General features: G+C 40.9%; 1 protein-coding gene across 1 annotated transcript in view; it reads left to right on the top strand.

Moving 5' to 3' along the window:
* The first annotated feature begins 360 nt into the window (after positions 1 to 360).
* Positions 361 to 20,562, top strand: part of LOC138981211 (mucin-5B-like) — a 57,781-nt gene continuing 37,579 nt past the window's right edge. The window contains exons 1-13 of the mRNA XM_070354058.1: positions 361 to 604; positions 1,203 to 1,231; positions 1,973 to 2,039; positions 3,307 to 3,431; positions 4,937 to 5,032; positions 5,626 to 5,820; positions 8,246 to 8,305; positions 12,343 to 12,563; positions 13,639 to 13,812; positions 15,077 to 15,224; positions 17,665 to 17,777; positions 18,673 to 18,823; positions 19,437 to 19,668. Of these exons, the coding sequence (XP_070210159.1) occupies positions 546 to 604; positions 1,203 to 1,231; positions 1,973 to 2,039; positions 3,307 to 3,431; positions 4,937 to 5,032; positions 5,626 to 5,820; positions 8,246 to 8,305; positions 12,343 to 12,563; positions 13,639 to 13,812; positions 15,077 to 15,224; positions 17,665 to 17,777; positions 18,673 to 18,823; positions 19,437 to 19,668 (1,670 nt within the window). The 5' untranslated portion in view covers positions 361 to 545. The remainder of the gene's footprint in view (positions 605 to 1,202; positions 1,232 to 1,972; positions 2,040 to 3,306; positions 3,432 to 4,936; positions 5,033 to 5,625; positions 5,821 to 8,245; positions 8,306 to 12,342; positions 12,564 to 13,638; positions 13,813 to 15,076; positions 15,225 to 17,664; positions 17,778 to 18,672; positions 18,824 to 19,436; positions 19,669 to 20,562) is intronic.

Genomic DNA, 20,562 nt, shown 5'->3' with positions numbered 1-20,562 from the left:
ACCTCGTTGGGTTTTCTTTGGGGTGATCGTAAAGGGCAGGGAGTCGTTATTAAGAGGTGGTCACCGGGGCCGATTTGATTGAAACATTGTTTTTAATGGTAAAATGCTTGCTAAAACAGCAACATGACGCACGAGGTTCGAAAAGGAATGGAAATAGGAAGAGTTTAAGTGACTAGGATTTTCTAGGAAGTGATCATGGATAAACATCATGTGCCTGTGACTGTGATGTGGCAGAGGAGCAGATACCATACTCTCCCTCCAGCCCCATACAATCTACCCGACCCCATACCCTACCCCATCCACCCGACAGTGCCACGAACACACGTACGTCTCCACGTCTCTGTACGCGTGGTAGCTGCGTGGCACCCAGTTTTCCCTACATGTACCCGTTTAAAAGTCTCACTGACTCTCAACCAACTGCCATAGGATCTTTCTGGCACCTGCTTGGACTTTGCTAGATCGGTCCGAGCCAGATTCCAGAGTTTGTTCAAAACAGTTTGTTCGAGATTGTAGACTTTTGTGCTGTGGTCGTGGTGGCGATTCAGATGGCACCGTCAAGTGCCCTCCTGGTTTTCCTCCTGGCTGCGACAGCGGCTGCGGAGAGGTTTGTTGTTGTTGTTGTGGAGACCGGAGGTGTTGGTGATGGTGGTGTTGGCCATGGTGATGATGATGATGATGATGATGATGATATGTTTTCTCATATCAAACTCACTTACGAGTTTTTGATTGAGAGATTGCTTGTTTGCCTTTTTAATTGATTGTTTGATTGATTGATTGATTAATTGATTGATTAGTTGATTGATTGATTGATTGATTGATTGATTGATTGATTGATTGGTTGGTTGGTTGGTGAGTGTATGATTGATTGATTGATTGATTGATTGATTGATTGGTTGGTTGGTTTGTTGGTGAGTGTATGATTGATTGATTGATTGATTGATTGATTGATTGATTGATTGTTGAACATTTACTGACAGCTTTTCTGCTGTTCTTGCTCTTGTTGGACGTTTTGTCAGTCACTTTTTTTCGTTCTCTAATTTCATTAAAATGTTGGTTTCTGTACTGATTTGATTTAAAATGAACCGATATTTTCATTGATAGATTGTAACATTTATCAACACGTTATTTCATTGCAATTTCTGTCCGTTGTTATCTTAATCAGTCTGTATTTTAATATCTAGACCTTCTCTTCTTTTGTCCAGGGCACCACGCATGAAAAGACAAGCTGATGGTGAGTGAATGTTACCCCGTTTTCATGTGTCTGGTGATACCAGAAAACATTATGTATTTTGTTATGTAAATCAGTTGTGTTGGCTTATCATGATTAAAACGCCATAAACTTTAAACATAACTTTTATGATAAATGTAAAAAAAACTACGGTTTTTTTTATGTTCTCTTGTAAACATTTTAATCAATAAAGACAACACCTCAATAAATACGAAAGCAAGAAAATGCACATTCACTCTCACATGTACACACACGCACGCACCAATTTGTTTGGGATTGTTATCTCTTTGTAGTTTTACAGATCTATTAATCTCTGTCAGCAAAGTCATTCTCCTCTAATGTAGTGAGTAGATGAAGAAAATTGCGTTACTTTTGTGGCGACAAGAAATGCCCATGTCTTTTTGTTGAAAAGGTGCATTTTGTTTGATTGTTATACTCTGTATTTTTAACGCTTGATTGATCCTCAGAAAAAAGATTGACCACTCTCTCTCTCTCTCTCTCTCTCTCTCTCTCTCTCTCTCTCTCTCTCTCTCTCTCTCTCTCTCTCTCTCTCTCTCTCTCCTTTTTTCTCTCTCTCTTTCTCTTGTTCTCTCTCTCTCACTCTCTCTCTCTTTTCTCTCTCTTTTTTTTTCTCTCTCTCTCTCTCTCTCTCTCTCTCTCTCTCTCTCTCTTTTCGTGATTAAAAGTGAAAATCAGTATGAGTAGCACATACATTTATATAACTTTTTCCCCCGCAAAATGCAGATGTTTGCGTACAGCCAGCCAACCCTCCTCACACAAAGTACGAGTGTACTGACGATGCTTTCTACTTGTGAGTACCCGTCTGATTTTTGGGTCTGTCTGATTTTTGGGTCTGTCTTTGGGTCTGTCTGATTTTTGGGTCTGTCTGTTTGTCTGTACGCCCGTCTGCCTTCCTTATCTTACCATATCAAGCTTTCTAACGGCCACGTTCTGCAGATAATGTTGTCGCTGTTTCATCGAGCCCCAAAAGCGTTGTTCATTGAAAATGAGTCAATCTGAGCTATATATCTATCAGTGTGATTAAACCTATAGAGACACGGTGTGTTGACACCTCCGTGAATATCAAGCTCCGGTCTGCATTTTTTTTTTTAAGAAAAAATAACCAGTGTCAGCTCGATATTGAGCATTTTCAAGACACTTCCACCTTGCGTAATGCAGTAGAAGTTAAAAGAGTATGCGTTTGTACTGGAAGCTATAGTTAACGTTACAGTCGTAAGTGTCTGGCTTTTTTGTGTGCATGGAGTAAGAAAAACACGCTGTTACATCCCCAAAATGAGTCAAACAAACGTTATGAGCTCCGTACACTCAAAACTGAAGTGTTTCACTTTTGACAGCTAGGCAATAAACGGAGCACAACTAACTAGGTAATTAGAGCTGGTATGTACACTGAGCACAAAAAGTTAAGGATATTTTTTCAATGGTATAGCCCAGATGTTAAACAGCAGTTTTAGGGTCCAAAATATACGTGTATTTGAAGAGCAGTCTTTCTTCTGCTCAAAAATGTGTTTCCTGGATCTGAGCAATATTTGGGTATGACGTCACACGCCTACCCTCAAAAAGGGCGTTTTTTGACGGCATGATTAACTTTTAAACGTCGAAACGGTGACTTAAACTGAATGATATTTTACAATGTTTACATCAAAAAGTTTATTTGGTGTCTTTCCTAACAGTTCATGCACAGTCCGTTCAAATCTTATACGACATAAATACCAGCTCTGCCCTTATTACGTGTGCTCCTTTTACTGCATACGACTGCATGGTATAGTAAACACTGGGCAATGAAAAAACAACTGTTCAAACCAAGATATAAGTTCTACTAATACTTCCTCACCCTTCTATTGTTACTTCTATTATTATTATTATAATTCCCTAAGTTCACAGCGAAAGTCTCAGGGCTTGAAAACATGAATACACGCATGCAGGACAAAATAAAAGGGTAGCACCGTATACTGTATGGCAGCTCGCTTTCCTCAGGGAGAAAGCAGCCCGAATTTCCATGAGGTTAACCTCACAGGACTATATGACATCTTATCCTTATCTTCATTCTCATTGTTCAGGAGTTGCGACGCCTCGTGTGAGGACGGCTATGAGTTTCAGGACGACTCCCCTTCCCCTCAGCAGGTCCAGTGCGACATCTTCGGCAGTACCTGGTTCTCCGGGCCTGACGTCCCGCGCTGCGTTCGTAAGTGTTCCTCACAATGATAGCATCAGTATATTCTCGAATCTAATAGATAAAGGCAAGTACGGGGGGAAATGCCTATTTCACCTGTTTGTTTTGTTTTTCTTCTTCTTTTTTTTTTCTTCTTTTTTATATTTAGTCAAGTTTTGACTAAATATTTTAACATCGAGGGGGAATCGAAACGAGGGTATGGTGTATGTGCGTGTGTCTGTGTGTGTGTCTGTGTGTGTGTCTGTGTGTGTGTGTAGAGCGATTCAGACTAAACTACTGGACCGATCTTTATGAAATTTGACATGAGAGTTCCTGGGTATGAAATCCCCGAACGTTTTTTTCATTTTTTTGATAAATGTCTTTGATGACGTCATATCCGGCTTTTCGTGAAAGTTGAGGCGGCACTGTCACGCCCTCATTTTTCAACCAAATTGGTTGAAATTTTGGTCAAGTAATCTTCGACGAAGCCCGGGGTTCGGTATTGCATTTCAGCTTGGTGGCTTAAAAATTAATTTATGACTTTGGTCATTAAAAATCGGAAAATTGTAAAAAAAAATAAAAATTTATAAAACGATCCAAATTTACGTTTATCTTATTCTCCATCATTTGCTGATTCCAAAAACATATAAATATGTTATATTCGGATTAAAAACAAGCTCTGAAAATTAAATATATAAAAATTATTATCAAAATTTTTTTTTCGAAATCAATTTAAAAACACTTTCATCTTATTCCTTGTCGGTTCCTGATTCCAAAAACATATAGATATGATATGTTTGGATTAAAAACACGCTCAGAAAGTTAAAACAAAGAGAGGTATAGAAAAGCGTGCTATCCTTCTTAGCGCAACTACTACCCCGCTCTTCTTGTCAATTTCACTGCCTTTGCCATGAGCGGTGGACTGACGATGCTACGAGTATACGGTCTTGCTGAAAAAGGGCAGCTACTTGACTAAATATTGTATTTTCGCCTTACGCGACTTGTTTTTCTTCTCTTTTTGTAGTTTTGTTTTGTTCCGTTTGCATGTTTGTTTATGCTTCTTTTGTTACACGTTGTTTTGTATTGTTTTCTTCTGTTTTCTTTTAAATCATTGTGTCTGTCCATTTGCTTGTGTGTTTGATTGATTATTTGTTTGTTTGTGTGTTTATGTTTTAACCCATTGGTTTGTATAGCTATTTTCAAACTGCCATACAAAGTGTGGTATTTTGTCCTAGAAGATGCATTACAGAAAGCAACCTTAATCAGTTTTTAATAATCCTAATTCGGTGCGTATTTTTTCTGTTTCTCTGGTTTTATTTGAGAGAAAAAAATTAGTTTGTGCAATGCTGTTTACTTATGCACCTAAACAGAACCTTTGTTTCTGGTTGATTGGATCATGGCACTATTTTAATGGGTGTTTTTTCAGTGCTTTTGTGTACGTTTTTTGGTGTTTTGTTGTTTTGTTTTGTTAAAGCGATACATTTATTGGAGCTTGGACCTTTTACTCAAAGATTTATTTATCTTCTTTTTTTTGTTAGCGATCTGCACAATGCCCTGCCAGAACGGTGGTACTTGCGATGCACCCAACCACTGTTCGTGCCCGGCTGGCTACAGCGGAAACCAGTGCCAGTCACGTGAGTCATTTGAACCTTTCATTTTCCGTTTTAAGTGTTATACTTCTGTCTATGTTCTGTTTCAAGTTTAAAATTACTTGTCTCCTACTTTGCATCGCCCAACTTACAGCATCACTCACTTTTTGTGATTTCGTAATTCGTAAGCGATCTGAAAAGTACCTTCCTTCCATCTTTTACAGAACGATAGAACCGAGAACACGCTTCCTCTTGGATAAATACCCAACATGTGCAGTCTGTAAAATGTTCTGTGCAGAGAGAAATCTTTGTGCAGAATTTATTTTGCAAGTGACAACTATGATTATTTTTAAAATTAATTCTATAAAATAAATTCCCTCTGAACAGGAAGCACCCAGTCTGAAGTATGTTCTGACTTCACGTGAAAACAAATCCTCAACAGATTGGTTCTGGTGTGCACGATGGTTTACGCCGAAGTGAACGTATGTTTAATCTAATCCATCGTGAAGATCAACGGCCATAAGCAAGGTTGCTGATGTTGTCAGTACTGTGGGACCTGTTCCATTGTCTTTCACGAGTTTTGTATACCCTGTTTCTTTTTCTCTCCCTAATTTTGCCCTTTACTTTTAATCCTTTAGGTGCGAACCCGTGCCAGCAGCCGCCTAACCCACGCTCTGGGCAGATCAACTGTCAGAAGCAGGGAGCTGATGTGGTCTGTACCGTGTCCTGTTCCACAGGCTTCAGGTTCGAATCCCAGGCAGCTGCAGCCTACCGCTGCTCGTCGTCCGGTGCTTGGTCTCCTGCCAAAGAAACCATCCCTGACTGCGTCCAGGGTGGGTGCTTCTCATTCTGATAATCATCGGTCCACGCTCTCGCTCAGTGTCTCTCTGACAGGATGGGTCATTACTACGCGCATTAAAGGGAAATATATCAAAACAAGAATACAGAGTTATCTCCCATATGTCTTTCGCCACCGGCACGGTTGGCCTAGTGGTAAGGCGTCCGCCCCGTGATCGGGAGGTCGTGGGTTCGAACCCCGGCCGGGTCATACCTAAGACTTTAAAATTGGCAATCTAGTGGCTGCTCCGCCTGGCGTCTGGCATTATGGGGTTAGTGCTAGGACTGGTTGGTCCGGTGTCAGAATAATGTGACTGGGTGAGACATGAAGCCTGTGCTGCGACTTCTGTCTTGTGTGTGGCGCACGTTAAATGTCAAAGCAGCACCGCCCTGATATGGCCCTTCGTGGTCGGCTGGGCGTTAAGCAAACAAACAAACAAACAAACGTCTTTCGCTAATGTTTCTGATAACGAAAGACGAACGTGATTGTAGAATGACCGACTTCGACAGTGATCTCCATTCTGTTCTTCACAGTTATGATAAAGACATCGTTCTAAGGTCAAAACAAGTCGAAATTTTGAGCCTGCTGTGGGAAGGAGACCGTGATATTGTTGCATCACTCCCAACAGGTTTCAGAAAAAGTGTCGTCTGCTTCGAAGCCGAAGTTGATTATCGCGTGACACGTTTTGCCATATTTAGAGTTGTTTGCACAGTAAATACACCCGCGAAAGATAGCTCCCTTGAAACGGTCTTACATAACAATTCCTTTGTAATCTAAAAATTACACAACACCATGAAAAATCATTATCGACGATCGCTAATCTGCTTATATCAATAACACATTACAAAAAGCTCTAAATATGTTTTAAAAAAAATCGATTTCCTCTCCAGAGCAGGAAAACAAAGGCATCCTGTCAGGGATAAATCAGACCCGAAGGGAAGTAACTCATTTTGACCTGAGTTCAGGATGGGGTGCTTCTGTGTATCTTATGTGTGTGTGTGTGTATGTGTGTGTGTGTGTGTGTGTGTGTGTGTGTGTGTGTGTGTGTGTGTGTGTGTGTGTGTATGTGTGTGTGTGTGTGTGTGACTTTTTACATTTAGTCAAGTTTTGACTGAATGTTTTAACATAGAGGGGGAATCGAGACGAGGGTCGTGGTGTATGTGTGTGTGTGTGTGTGTGTGTGTGTGTGTCTGTGTGTGTGTGTGTGTGTGTGTGTGTGTGTGTAGAGCGATTCAGACTAAACTACTGGACCGATTTTTATGAGAGTTCCTAGGAATGATATCCCCGGATGCTTTTTTTATTTTTTTCGATAAATACTTTGATGACGTCATATCCGGCTTTTTGTAAAAGTTGAGGCGGCACTGTCACACCCTCATTTTTGAATCAAATTGATTGAAATTTTGGCAAAGCAATTTTCGACAAAGGCCGGACTTTGGTATTGCATTTCAGCTTGGTGGCTTAAAAACTAATAAATGAGTTTGGTCATTAAAAATCGGAAACTTGTCATTACATTTTTTTTTAAACGATCCAAAACCAATTTCATCTTATTCTTCATCATTTTCTGATTCCAAAAACATATACATATGTTATATTTGGATTACAAACAAGCCCTGAAAATTAAATATATGAAAATTATGATTAAAATTAATTGTCCGTAATCGATTTAGAATCAATTTCATCTTATTCCTTGTCGGGCCTTGATTCCAAAAATATATAGATATGATATGTTTGGATTAAAAACAAACTCAGTACGCTAAAAAGAATAGAGATACAGAAAAGCGTGTTATCCTATTCAGCGCGACCATTACCGCACTATTCTGGCTTGTCGATTTCACTGCCTTTGCCATGAGCGGTGGACTGGCGAAACTGCGAGTATGCGGTCTTGGTGAAAAAATGCAGTGCGTTCAGTTTCATTCTGTGAGTTCGACAGCTTGACTAAATGTTGTTATTTCGCCTTACGCGACTTGTTTTTTGTTACATGCGCACAAAGTCGGCGTGATTTGGTTTTTGTGGCAGTTTGGTATTAAATAATTATTATAAATCGTGTTTGGCTCAAGTGGGCTGGAGTGTTTTGAAACATTCAAGGAAACCTTAAGGCCACGCCATGTTATGTTTGTTTTACTTTGATCGAAAATGATTCGCCACAGTAAATGTTTTAAGCATGTGAAATAATAAACATCATTTTCCAAGCTTCTTACCGTGTAGTATTGCCTGTTTATGTTTATCTTGATTTGGTATAGTAAACATCATAGTGAAACTTGTAAATTTTGTTTTCAAGATAATGAACTGACTTGACGCGTACACAAAATGTGGAAGATGACTGACATACAATCTACAAAATAATGTGAAACACTATGTGATTTGTGCAGTTGTTCACCTCTTTTTTTAGTGAAGACAAAGATTTTATTTATCCATTTCAGATTTTGATACGGTCATTCCAACGACACAGACGAATGGTGGTGTAGCCACGGGAAGCACAGGTAAATTTGACTATGTTTCGTTAGAAAATATCGCTCTTTATAAATAGCCAGGATGTAATCATTTTTTAAGATTTGTCCTAAGAAGCCAAGGCTCTTCTACAACGGAAGAAGAAAGAAAACTGGAAAAAGAGAAACGGAGACTACAACCCACAGGAAGACCCCATCAACAAACTAGACCGGAGAAGCCAAACCACCATTTTCCGTCTAAGGACAGGGCACTGTGGACTGAAGAAACACCTCAAGAGACTGGGCCTTGCGGATGACGCACACTGTGAATGTGGCTCGGAAGAGCAAACTCCGGAGCACATTCTCCAGAACTGCCCCCATCTAGAGACAATACGCCAGAAGTTCTGGCAAGAAGAGACCAGTGTTGGAGCCAAACTCTGGGGTCCTGCCGACGAACTGCGCAAGACTGCGGACTTCCTGGCAGCCACTGGTCTGAGGATCTAGCACGGCCACCAACATCGAACGCAGAAGAAGAAGAAGAAGATTTGTCCTGACCGTCAAAGACCTGCTGTGTTTATTTTGTACAGTGACTTAGATCTGTCAATGTTTTTGTCAATCACTGCCGCGCTTACAATTATGTCAGCTTTTGGACATTTTGAGATGGTAATGTTCTTTAGAATACACATTTGAGTTGTTCTTTGCTACTGGTCACAAGTGGGGGTCAGCTCACACGGACGCATTTTTCAATACAGTCTAGGGGAGAAACTAGTCACAAAGCACCCAGTACATGCCAGAGAGATAGGAGAATCGGCACAATCAAAGAAAATACCAAAATCATTCAATAGATATGGAAATATTAAGATTTACTGTGAAAATGCCAGCAAAAATGGCGTCCAAAAACGGGAACGCACACTTGGTGCGTCTTTGAAGACTTACCTCCCGTTCTGTGTTGTTGATAATAGTCGTGTTTGTGCTGTTGTTGTTGAAATAGTATCTAATAAAACTGATGCAGTTCTTGAAATGTTGCAAATTATTGTTGTCTTTGTGAAATGCGAGAGTGTTCTGAGGCGTAATCTGCATACGGCTGATGTCCCACATAGGGTACCCCACTTCGATCAGCGTATCACTCCAAATGAGCTTCATAGCAGAAAAGCAGATACACTACCAACACACTGCATAACAGATCTACAAGTCTGAGCCAGAATCATTGAAATTTACTTTCTGTATAAAATATTGCAATCAAATTTGTTCACGATGTCCCACAAATAACGCAGGTTACCCTCGCCTTCGGTTCAAAGTAACTCCAATCTGACTTAATTACAATCGAAACGCAGATGACGAACTGATTCACCACAAATTTGTGGTATTTTACACACAAATTTCAACTGTGTTGTTTCGCGATAAACAGCCATAAACAAACAAATGTGGCGCCGTCACGTCGCCTTGGAAGGAATAACGCAGGTGACCAAGGCTTGTTTCCGATACCTGTCTGATTAAAATCATCGTTTTTTCACGAATGACGGCTCTTTGGCAGATCTGGTGAGTTGGAAACTGTCTATGAATGTTTCATTTAATGTCAAATGCGTACATTCTTGTCGATATTGTTACCTTTGGGCTCATAAATTAAGTCAATCGTCGTGTTGTCCGAAAGTGACTTTTGTCAGCATAGAACTTACTGTGCTTTGATCATTGACTGAGAAGAATCTTCCGATGACACTAGTTCATTTCACTACGCGACTGCAGATCTGCAAGGAAACTTATGGCAGGGGAAATAAGCTTAACTGAAGACGAATAAGCGGAGTAACTGTTCTTCAACGGATTGCTCTTACATAATAATAATAATAATAATAATAATAATAATAATAAGAACATTTATATAGCGCTAAATCAAAAACTTTCGTTAAAAAGGCTTGCTCTAAGCGCTTGACATCTAAACTAAAACGTCATTCACACTCTTTACAATGATGTACAAGAACTTCATGTCACACTCTTTCATTCAGTATAACACCATTCACACAGTTATTCTTCTGTACAAAACAATAAGTTAGTCTAACATTTAAAATGTTCATAAAATGAAAACAAGAGAAAACCAGACTGATTAAAACAACTGCTTAGTGCTAACAAAACATGAATCTTAATAATAACGTAATACATGTTTAACTATTAAGACCATAAAAAACCTGTATGCTAAAATAACTTCGAACTTTTAAAAACTTTTTATAAGATACACAGCACATCTAGATAAACACCAGAATGATAAAACAAAAGGTAACTCGTTAAAACTATTAAATGCATCAATGTCTAAAACACGAAAGACTCAAATATAAAATACACAATTCTCTAAAATTGTTTATTAAACTGAAACCAACCTGCTCAAAGTTACATCAGTTACACTGATCTAAATATTTAGATCTTGTCGTCTGCTAGTCTGCTAGTAAGTAGTCTTCGGTCGTGTGAAAGTCACATCTATTTCGACTGTGTGCATCGATCCGTGTAGTGAAATGTTGATCTTTGATGATTTGGCAACATAACTTCGCTAAATGTGCTTCGAGTGTATCTCCCCGTTAACCGCATTTGAAAACGTCTTTTACCAAGACCATGTTTCGACAGCCCAGACGGGGAGGATCCTCGATAGCTCACAGGGTATATAATGTTTTCCGCCGTTCTTTTGAAGAATCCTTTCAAATTTGCTATTCCAAAAGTACCTTATGACACGACTCGAGTGGCAAAGAACATTCTCTGCAATTCCTGTCTCAGTCCGTGCAGCCGTTTCGGGTCCTATCGTCATCATACAAACATACACACAGACACACAAGAACCAGCTTTAAAAGTTAGATTATGTAGGAACCATGTGAACCAGTGATTTTTTCTTATGTACAACAGATACTACAGTATTTCTGCTTTATGAAAAGCAATATTTCAAAAACAAAACTAGAGATTTGAATTTTGACCACTTTTCCCCCTTTCTGTCACCAGTACTAAAGAACAACTCATTTGCAATGCTTATGCATGGTGATAAACTGTGTGCACGTCAACAAAGTTTAGGAAAATAGTAACTTGAGGACAACCTACCAATAATACTTGGACAACCCATTTTGTTTTTTCCTGCAATGGAAGCTCACTATTTCACATTATTTCAATGCGAGAAATTACCGTTTTTGACACTGCAGTCAGTTTCCACGTGGAACAATACTGAGGTTCTTCCTTAGCACGTGCATGTGTCAGTATTGCATCTAATTACACCCCCGGTATAGGGGTGTGTATAGGATTCGGTGGATGTGTTTGTTTGTTTGTTTGTGTGTTTGTGTTCGCATATAGATCTCAAGAATGAACGGACCGATCGTCACCAAACTTGGTGAACAGGTTCTATACATTCCTGAGACGGTCCTTACAAAAATTGGGACCAGTCAAACACACGGTTAGGGAGTTATTGGTGGATTAAGATTCTACAAGGACTTATAGAGGGACATATTAATGGTCAAAGGGAAATAACCTTCTCAGTTGGTGGCAGTGAGAATGGTAAGGACGGGGGTGTTTTTCCTACCTCGGAGGAATTTCTTGTTATATTCTTGTTCCCCCAGCACACCCAACAGTGGGCGAGGTAGCGATGTGTGTGGCGTCGCTTTCTCTTTGCATGTGTCAGTATTGTATCTAATTATATTCTTGTTCCCCCAGCACACCCAACAGTGGACGAGGTAGCGATGTGTGTGGCGTCGCTTTCTCTTTGCATGTGTCAGTATTGTATCTAATTATAGTCTTGTTCCCCCAGCACACCCAACAGTGGGCGAGGTAGCGATGTGTGTGGCGTCGCTTTCTCTGTGCATGTGTCAGTATCGTATATAATTAACCTCCTGTTTGCCCAGCACACCAATGTGAATGTGTCAGTGTCGTGTCTAATTAACCTTCTGACTGACACCCAGCAGTGGGCCGTTGAGCCATGTGCGTGGCGTGAGGTCAGGAGCAACACCGGACCCTTGGTCTGCACTTTCACTGTGCATATCTCAGTATCGTATGTAATTGATTTCACGTTTACCAAACACACAAAGGTGAATGTGTCAGTGTCGTATCTAATTAACCTCCTGCTTGACCAGCATACCCAGCAGTGGGCCGTGGAGCCATGTGCGTTGCGTGGGGTCAGGAGCACTACCGGACCTTCGACAACAAGGTCTACACCTTCACCGGTCAGTGCACCTACACCCTGGCCAGAGACTGCAGCCTCAACACCTTCACCGTCAACGTCATCAACGACCGTAACTGCCAGCCCGGTACCCCCTGCAAGAGAGAGCTGGACATCTACCTTGGAAGCAGCAAGGTGAGGGGGTTTATGGTGAAAGAATGAGGTCAACGTTGGGGGGGGGGGGGGGAACAATGGTGGAGAGTAGGAAAAGGCTGTGGGGAGAGTGAGGAGGGGAGTCATAAAGACAGATAGACAGATGAAGCTGCCTTGGGAGAAGTGAGGTAAGGGTATTCAGGTGGGAGAGGGAGGATACGTGGGTTGGGGGTAACAATTGGTGAAATGGGAAAAGGTGCTTTGGGAGGGTGAGAAAGGGAGTCAAAAAGACAGATAGACAGATGGAGCAGTAAAGTGAGGGGGTTTGGGGTGGGAGAGGGGGGGCAAGGTGGTTGGGGGGGTGCAAACATTGGTGGAGAGTAGGAAGAGATGGTAGAGGAGAGTGAGTGGGGACAGACATGATTTTATTCGGTATTTATTTCCAGTTTGTAATGGGAATAGACATCGAATTTTGATAAGTCCTTACGCACAAATATAAAGGATTGACTGTAGATTTGGTTGGTACTTATTTCTGTTTTAAAATCGGACAGATAGACAGCTAGACAGCTAGACAGATAGACAGATAGACAGCTAAACAGATAGACAGCTAGACAGATAGACAGCTAGACAGCTAGACAGCTAGACAGATAGACAGCTAGACAGATAGACAGATAGACAGCTAGACAGCTATACAGCTAGACAGATAGCTAGACAGATAGCTAGACAGATAGACAGCTAGACAGCTAGACAGCTAGACAGATAGACAGATAGACAGATAGACAGCTGCAGAGAAAGGCCGCACAGAGAAGGAAGGGGAGGCTGAAGGTTGAATGATTTATCGATTCTTTCTTTCTTTCTTTATTTGGTGTTTAACGTCGTTTTCAACCGTTCCAGGTTATACTGCGACGGATTTATCGATTAGCATCATTGGTTTAAACATATATGTGGCAAATACAGTATCAAATGTAGACAGATATAAAGCAAACGACCATTGCATTTAGGAACTTCAACGTTAGGGCAGCAGATGAACGAAGCTGGCAAGTTGTAATGCCATTTCAAAACGAAACACTAAAAACTCACATAGACTGACAAGCTTACGCTTTGTTCCTTTCTCCAGGTGTCCCTTCGTGCTGGCGCCAGCGGCCCGGAAGTGACGTGGGACGGTACGTCACTGACGGTACCTACGTCACGCAGCGGCACGGTGTTCCAGCAGGTGGGCCGCTACCTGACAGTACAGAGCGCGCTGGGCTTCATGGTCAAGTGGGACGGCAAGGAGTCCGTCTTCTTCAGGGTGAGTAGCGTTCTCGTGTGCGTCTTCTTGTCAATGTCTTTATGAACAATTTGCGTGAAGCGATATCGAAACATTTGGTGAATATGTCGGCCTGAAATCATTAGGTCAAAATTTGAATACATGTAAATAAAACAATCATGTCTTTTTCGAAACCAGTGTGATTCTGTTAAATGTTTACAAAAAAACTATTGGTTAGTTATTGCACCTTAAACTAAGATACACATTCCAGGCTGCACTAAATGTGTGCAATCACATGATAATCAACAGAACAAAAAATAACCATGGCAACGACAAGCATGCGCAACTAGAACTGCCCGATCTAAGATACGAAGGGCATTACTTTAGTCTTCTTCAGGGTGAGACAACAGATAGTGCACATACACTTTAGACCGCTGCCCCGCCCCCCCCCCCCCCCACCCGCCCCCCACCACTCACCCTTCTCTCTCATAGCCCTATATATAACCTCCCAAATCCTGCCTTTTTTATTACGATTTTTATTGTGAGACCCTGCTTTTTGTATGTGAATTGCTGCGTCATTTTGCAGCAAAATCCATCAGCGAAGCACCACACAGGTATAAAGTTAAGTTAAAGTTGTTCGTCGAAACGTCTCCCCTTCCCACCCAAGCCGAAGCTCAACCATACTTCATAGACTAAACTTGTTTTTAATCAATCAAATAGTTGACACTCCTCTTCCTGATCACGTTATCTTCATGAGTGAAAAAAACGTGTCGAGGCAAATTAAAACCTTTATGACTACACAGGGAAAAGGCAAATAAAGTAGATGCAGATATGTGTGGCTAAAATGCTAATCTCATGGACATGTGTTGTCAAGAGAAAGAGGGCCTGGATGATATGTGCGGTCACTAAATCACTCTCCCGTCTTGATTCTTTTGTTTGTTTGTTTGCTTAACGCCCAGCCGACCACGAAGGGCCATATCAGGGCGGTGCTGCTTTGACATATAACGTGCGCCACACACAAGACAGAAGTCGCAGCACAGGCTTCATGTCTCACCCAGTCACATTATTCTGACACCGGACCAACCAGTCCTAGCACTAACCCCATAATGCCAGACGCCAGGCGGAGCAGCCACTAGATTGCCAATTTTAAAGTCTTAGGTATGACCCGGCCGGGGTTCGAACCCACGACCTCCCGATCACGGGGCGGACGCCTTACCACTAGGCCAACCGTGCCGGTTCCCGTCTTGATTGTCTACACAAGAAATGATGCACATATAGAATGCCCGAAAATAATAACTGTTTACAGGCGATGGAGGGCCTGAAAAGCAAGACGTGCGGTTTGTGCGGTGTTTACGATGGGGACCAGAGCAATGACTTGACCCTCGATGGCGGCGGCCAGGCTGCTAACGCCGCTGCCTTTGGAACCAGCTGGAAGAAAAGCAACGTCGGAGAGGGTGAGTCTCTTTTCTGTGTGGTTCGTTCAAAGATTTACAGAAAATGGAAAAGAAAACTGTGATGAAGTAAGCAGGCTATATATCATGATGCGGAGGATCCGTGTGAGCTGCAAACATACGGGACTTACGCGTAAGTAACCATTACAAGTTAGACTGAAGTTTCCAATTCAAAAGAAGCAGAAGGAGCTGTAAAAAATTGAAAATGTAAGTAACAAATGGATTGGAGATTAAAAAAAAAATTAAACCGAAGTAAGTACATTGTACCTAATAAAGTCAATACTTTAAAATTTGTAGGTAAGCACTTGTCAATATTCGATGTTAATTCCCATTACAAACTGGAAATAGATACCGAATAAAATCGTACGTGAGTATACCCCTTAAAATTACAGATATGAGAGCCTTTTTCTTTTCATTTGCATGCAAGTGCCCATTAACAAGTGTAATACTAAGTATCTATAACAAAAGTAAATAGAGAATACTACATGGCTTGCTGTGTCGTACCAGATTTACACGAGTTGTTTTTTTTTTTAATATTGAACTGCATGCGAAAGCGAGCTGTTCACTATTTGAAAAAGCAACTCGTGTAAATCTGGTACGATGCAGCAAGCCATGTAGTATTCTGTTTATCCTACATACTGTACTTACGTGTATTTTACTGAAAATGTCCTGCGGTCGAGGCAGCTAAACTGAAGACGCTTGTTTTGGAACCTCGATCTCTTCTAAACCCTGTGCCATCTATTACGTCAAAGCAAAGAAACGTCACTCTGAAAGTGTGGCGTGACGTGTTAGTTCTAACAATTCCTCGAGGGTAATTAGCGAGCGCAATTTTTGTTTCTATAATGACGTTTGTCTCGGTGACTTTGGCATCATAAGCAGTTGAAAAACAGGTCCCTGCCAGACTTGCTTGACATGACCTCATTTACATGATATACACACGTGTGATTTGAACGATTATTATCTCACGAGTATCTCTCTCACATATGTAGGATAAGTATGGGTTACAACACGAGTGGTTTTTTATATGGCTTGTATTTCAGTCAAGACCCAGCGGATGAATATCATCGGGAGACACGAGCCTCTGGCGAGTGGCTCTCGATTGATATTCCCGCTGGGTCTTGACTGAAATACAAGCCATATAAAAAACCACGAGTGTTGTAATCTGTATATCCCATTCTACCATCAAACACAAAGTGTAGACTACTAGCGGCACTGTTGCGATCTGTGCAGGGTAAAACTGTTGCCAGCGAGACTTAGCCCTTTTGCAACCTTAAACTAAGTGACCGTCGCTGAAAAAATAAAACGAATGAGTGCATCGATAAGTACGCGGTAACACTACTTTCAGACCATTTAAAAGCTTTAAGTAAAGGTTCATAAGTTGCAAGAAAGTAATGAAGTCGAATAGAAATTAATTTAGTTGAAGCGCACAATTCTTTTGTTTTGCGTTTCAGGTCGGCAGAACGGGCGAAACGGGTTTGGGACCCATTTGGCTTACTCGATTCAGAATTGATTCCACGTTGTTTTTCTCGAACGTGTGTAATTAGGCTTATTGACAGAGAAGCAAATTTTAGGGAACAAATATGTAGGTTTAGATTTAACCATTTGCTCCCTATTTGAAATGTATCTACGTGATAAACTGTTTTGCGAGTGTGTTTGCATGGATGAACTTAAACTGGTATGGGTCACACAGTGAGGAAAACGCGACCGACACGTCTGTCACCGCCGATTGATTGCATTTTGAAGGAATATGACTGGATTACGGAAAAATATGTGGACTTACTGCAGAGCCAGGCAAAAGAGTAGACTTGCTCGCAAAACACGTGAAACAGCCGATGTTTGATAGCTGAAGGCGCACACCAAAACACACTACCGACAGATTCTGAAAAGTCGTCTGCTAACGATGCAAGGGGAGGGTACTCGTGTTTTTGTTTTGGTTCGCTAGCATCTGGTTATCTTGTAAGTTGAATGTTCGTTTTTTTCGACCTGCATTGCTTTCATAATGAAAGAAACTTTTGCTTATTGCATCTCATACATCAGATCAGTTCTGAGATTCATTTTTGCGTGCAACTGATATGGTTTTCTGAGCCGTGCAATACGATTTTAGAACTTCATACAAATGTGTCACATTGTTCGGCGCGAGGTCAAAGGTCGGGAGCAAAGTAGTTCTTCGCCCAAATCGGAATCTGCACTATCATATATTTTTTTGAGTCCATGATGTATTTATTGAGCTATAAAAATACAACATATATACCCATACTGAAGTAACAGAGACAAAGAAGGGAGGTCATGGGATATATATATATATATATATTTAGAAAAAAAAATTCACGTTCAAATTTAGTGGAGGTACCCAGTAAGATTACGTACACAGTACCCATTACAAATTAGAATATGGATAATTCGACTTGAAATATGAAAGTCGATTTTTTTTCCCGTTTGTCAGCACCGTGCCCCGACTCCAGCCAGCAACAGACGTGTGACGCCGCCACCTCTACACGCGCTGGCTCGCGCTGTGCCGCGCTGCTGTCTGACCCCGCCTTCACTGCCTGTCACAGTGTAAGAAACGACCGTCAAATCACTTTCTCTTTAACATGTTTATTTTCATTAATTCGACTATTTTTTTATTTATTTATATTTTTTATTTACTTTTTTAAAAACTTGTTTTCTAAATCATGTTATACTTATTTATTTATTTATTTATTTATTTATTTATTGACTTATTGATTTATTTATTGATGCATTTATGCATTTACTAGTTTACCCTACTTACCAATATATCTATTTTCTTATTCTAATTGTGCTGCTCCACTGTCTGACCCCGTCTTCGCTACCAAACACAGTGTAAGAAACGCGCCTGGGTCTGATATATCCTCCTTCCCCTGTGTTGCTGAGTTAATTGTTCTGTTTTGCAGTGTTTCGTTTGGCAAAACTAAAGAAGGCAACGACTGGCTGCTGTTAGAGTTGTCGTTTTGCGATGCTTAAACATACCTGTATATTATAGAGCACATTTTCAAACACATCGCTCCACAAACAGACTTGTGGTATGGTGTATATTATGTACACGCTCGTGTTTTGCTTGCTTAAAAATTGAACATTCAGCGTAGATCTTTTCTAAAAATTATTTGCAACAACAAAAATCCATGAATGTCAACGAATGACTTCAAACCCTCAGTACTTTGTCTAATTGTGTCTAATTTGTTCATGAATAAATGAATGTTGAGAAGCTCTCTCTGGTATCTCGTTACTAGCTGATGACAAAGACAATCATTGCCCTCAGACTAATTGAAAAACATGAAAGCTCCTTCGAACCCACGATATTATTTCATGTGACCTTGTATGCATTTTCTGTCAATTTGCAAAGCATGTAGACGTGAACACATCAAAACGCATTCAAACCCGATGATAATTTTCTTCGTGTGATGGTTCCTGTATTTTCTGTCAATTCCTACAGGCAGTGGACGTGACCATGTACATCGAGGCGTGCAAGTTTGACTGCTGTAAGCAGGATACCGAGGCATGCACGTGCACATCGATGGAGGCCTACTCCAAGGCATGCATGGACAAGGGCGTTGGTCTGCACTGGAGAAGGAACAACCGTTGTCGTGAGTACCTTTTATATCCCTTGTGATGATTTACATTAAATATATTCTGTTAGTCTTGGACACGAAGTAAATAATTGTTTTGAGGGGATTCTGTCCAAAAGAAACCAAACAAAAGTCGGTTCTGTATAGTTATTGCTCTGTTCGAGTTTTCTTCCTTTCTTCAGTCAAACAAAAGAAGTGCAGTTAGCTATTTTGCATAACTGTTGTCCGTGTGGATGATTGTGTGCTTGTTTCAATCTCCATTCCCTTTTCTGTCCCTCTTCCGCGATGTTCGTGGTGAATGATTGTTTCCTCCCACAAACAAGACATTCAGAGATGATGATGATGATGATGATGATGGTGATGGTGATGATGATGGTGATGGTGATGATGATGATGATGATGATGATGATGATGATGATGATGATGATGATGATGATGATGATGATGATAAGGAAGTGGGGGAGGCGGAGGAGTAGGAGGGGGATACGAACAAGGTATCATATAGTTCTGTGACGTTACCCTCATGGAAATTCGGGCTGCTTTCTAACTAATGCTGATGCTGGTGCTGATGACTACTACAACCTCCACCACAACGACGGTCCTGATTATTCCTCTTTGTTTCCATAAACAGCTGTGATGTGCAGCGGGGGAAAGATCTTCCAGGAGTGTGGAAGCTCTTGCACCCTGACGTGCGAGAACCCCAAGCAGGTGTGCACGGACACGAGTTGTGTGGACGGCTGCTTCTGTCCCCCCGGCACCGTGGAACACGCCGGTCATTGCGTCGCGGCTGACCAGTGTCCATGCACACACGGCGGCAAGGATTACCAGAACGGGGAGAGCTTCCAGCAGGACTGCAACACATGGTGAGTAAAGGATACTGTCTGTTGTTTCTTAGATTATTACAGTGTTTTAGATGATGGAACGTGTAGCAAAGACCTGTACGTGTACGGGTAGATAATGCGTCACCCGTGACTCACTTTTTTTCTCCAATGTTCCAAATCATACGTTGTTTTGCTCCCACCAAGACGGCACATCTTGGCAAACGCGTGACGTAAAAACTAGATTTGATGACGTTACCCGTACACGTTCTCGTACACGTCCTAAAAAGTGCCACATCTAGATCTTGCTATTTTCGAAAGATGTGTTTACGTAAGAGTACGGTGCTGTGCTACGATCCTCCGGTACTTTTCGGGACGTCTTTTATTTGTAAAGTCATAATTGACTGCCAAAGATACCTTTGAGTGTCTTTTTGTTACCCTTTTTATAATCATTCTTTGTCGTTGTTTTATAGTACCACTCTGTTCCCTGGTGGGTGTTTTTTTGAGAACTCTAGAAACCATACAGCTATTCATTCCATGGCCTATATAGATCGTTTTGTTTATGAAACTTTAACTTACCCATAGATAAGATAGCCTTTCTTGTTTCTTTATCTTGAATTTTCATACGATCACAGCTTCTTTGTTTTAGATTTTTGTCAGTTCTTTCTTCAAGAATGTAAAATTATAGAATAAGATATCTTTCGTCTCATTACTTTTTTCTTCTTTTTTTTTTTTTTTTTACATTATTCTTGAAGAGCAGTGCGTTAAATTTGTTCAACCGTGCCCAAATCGTGAACTTTAATAGTCGACCGTAAAGGTACTAGAGATTGCCTATAGACTATAGTATAGAGCTCTCTGAGAATCAACGTCTTCTGAACTGTTAAACTCTGCTTCTGTGTGTAACAATCAAAATATAAAACCAGCACAACTTCTGAAACA

Source organism: Littorina saxatilis, linkage group LG12 (genome assembly GCF_037325665.1).
Source record: "Littorina saxatilis isolate snail1 linkage group LG12, US_GU_Lsax_2.0, whole genome shotgun sequence".
Taxonomy (NCBI): domain Eukaryota; kingdom Metazoa; phylum Mollusca; class Gastropoda; order Littorinimorpha; family Littorinidae; genus Littorina; species Littorina saxatilis.
Note: the sequence above shows the minus strand (reverse complement) of the source record. Positions and strands in the feature narration are given on the sequence as shown.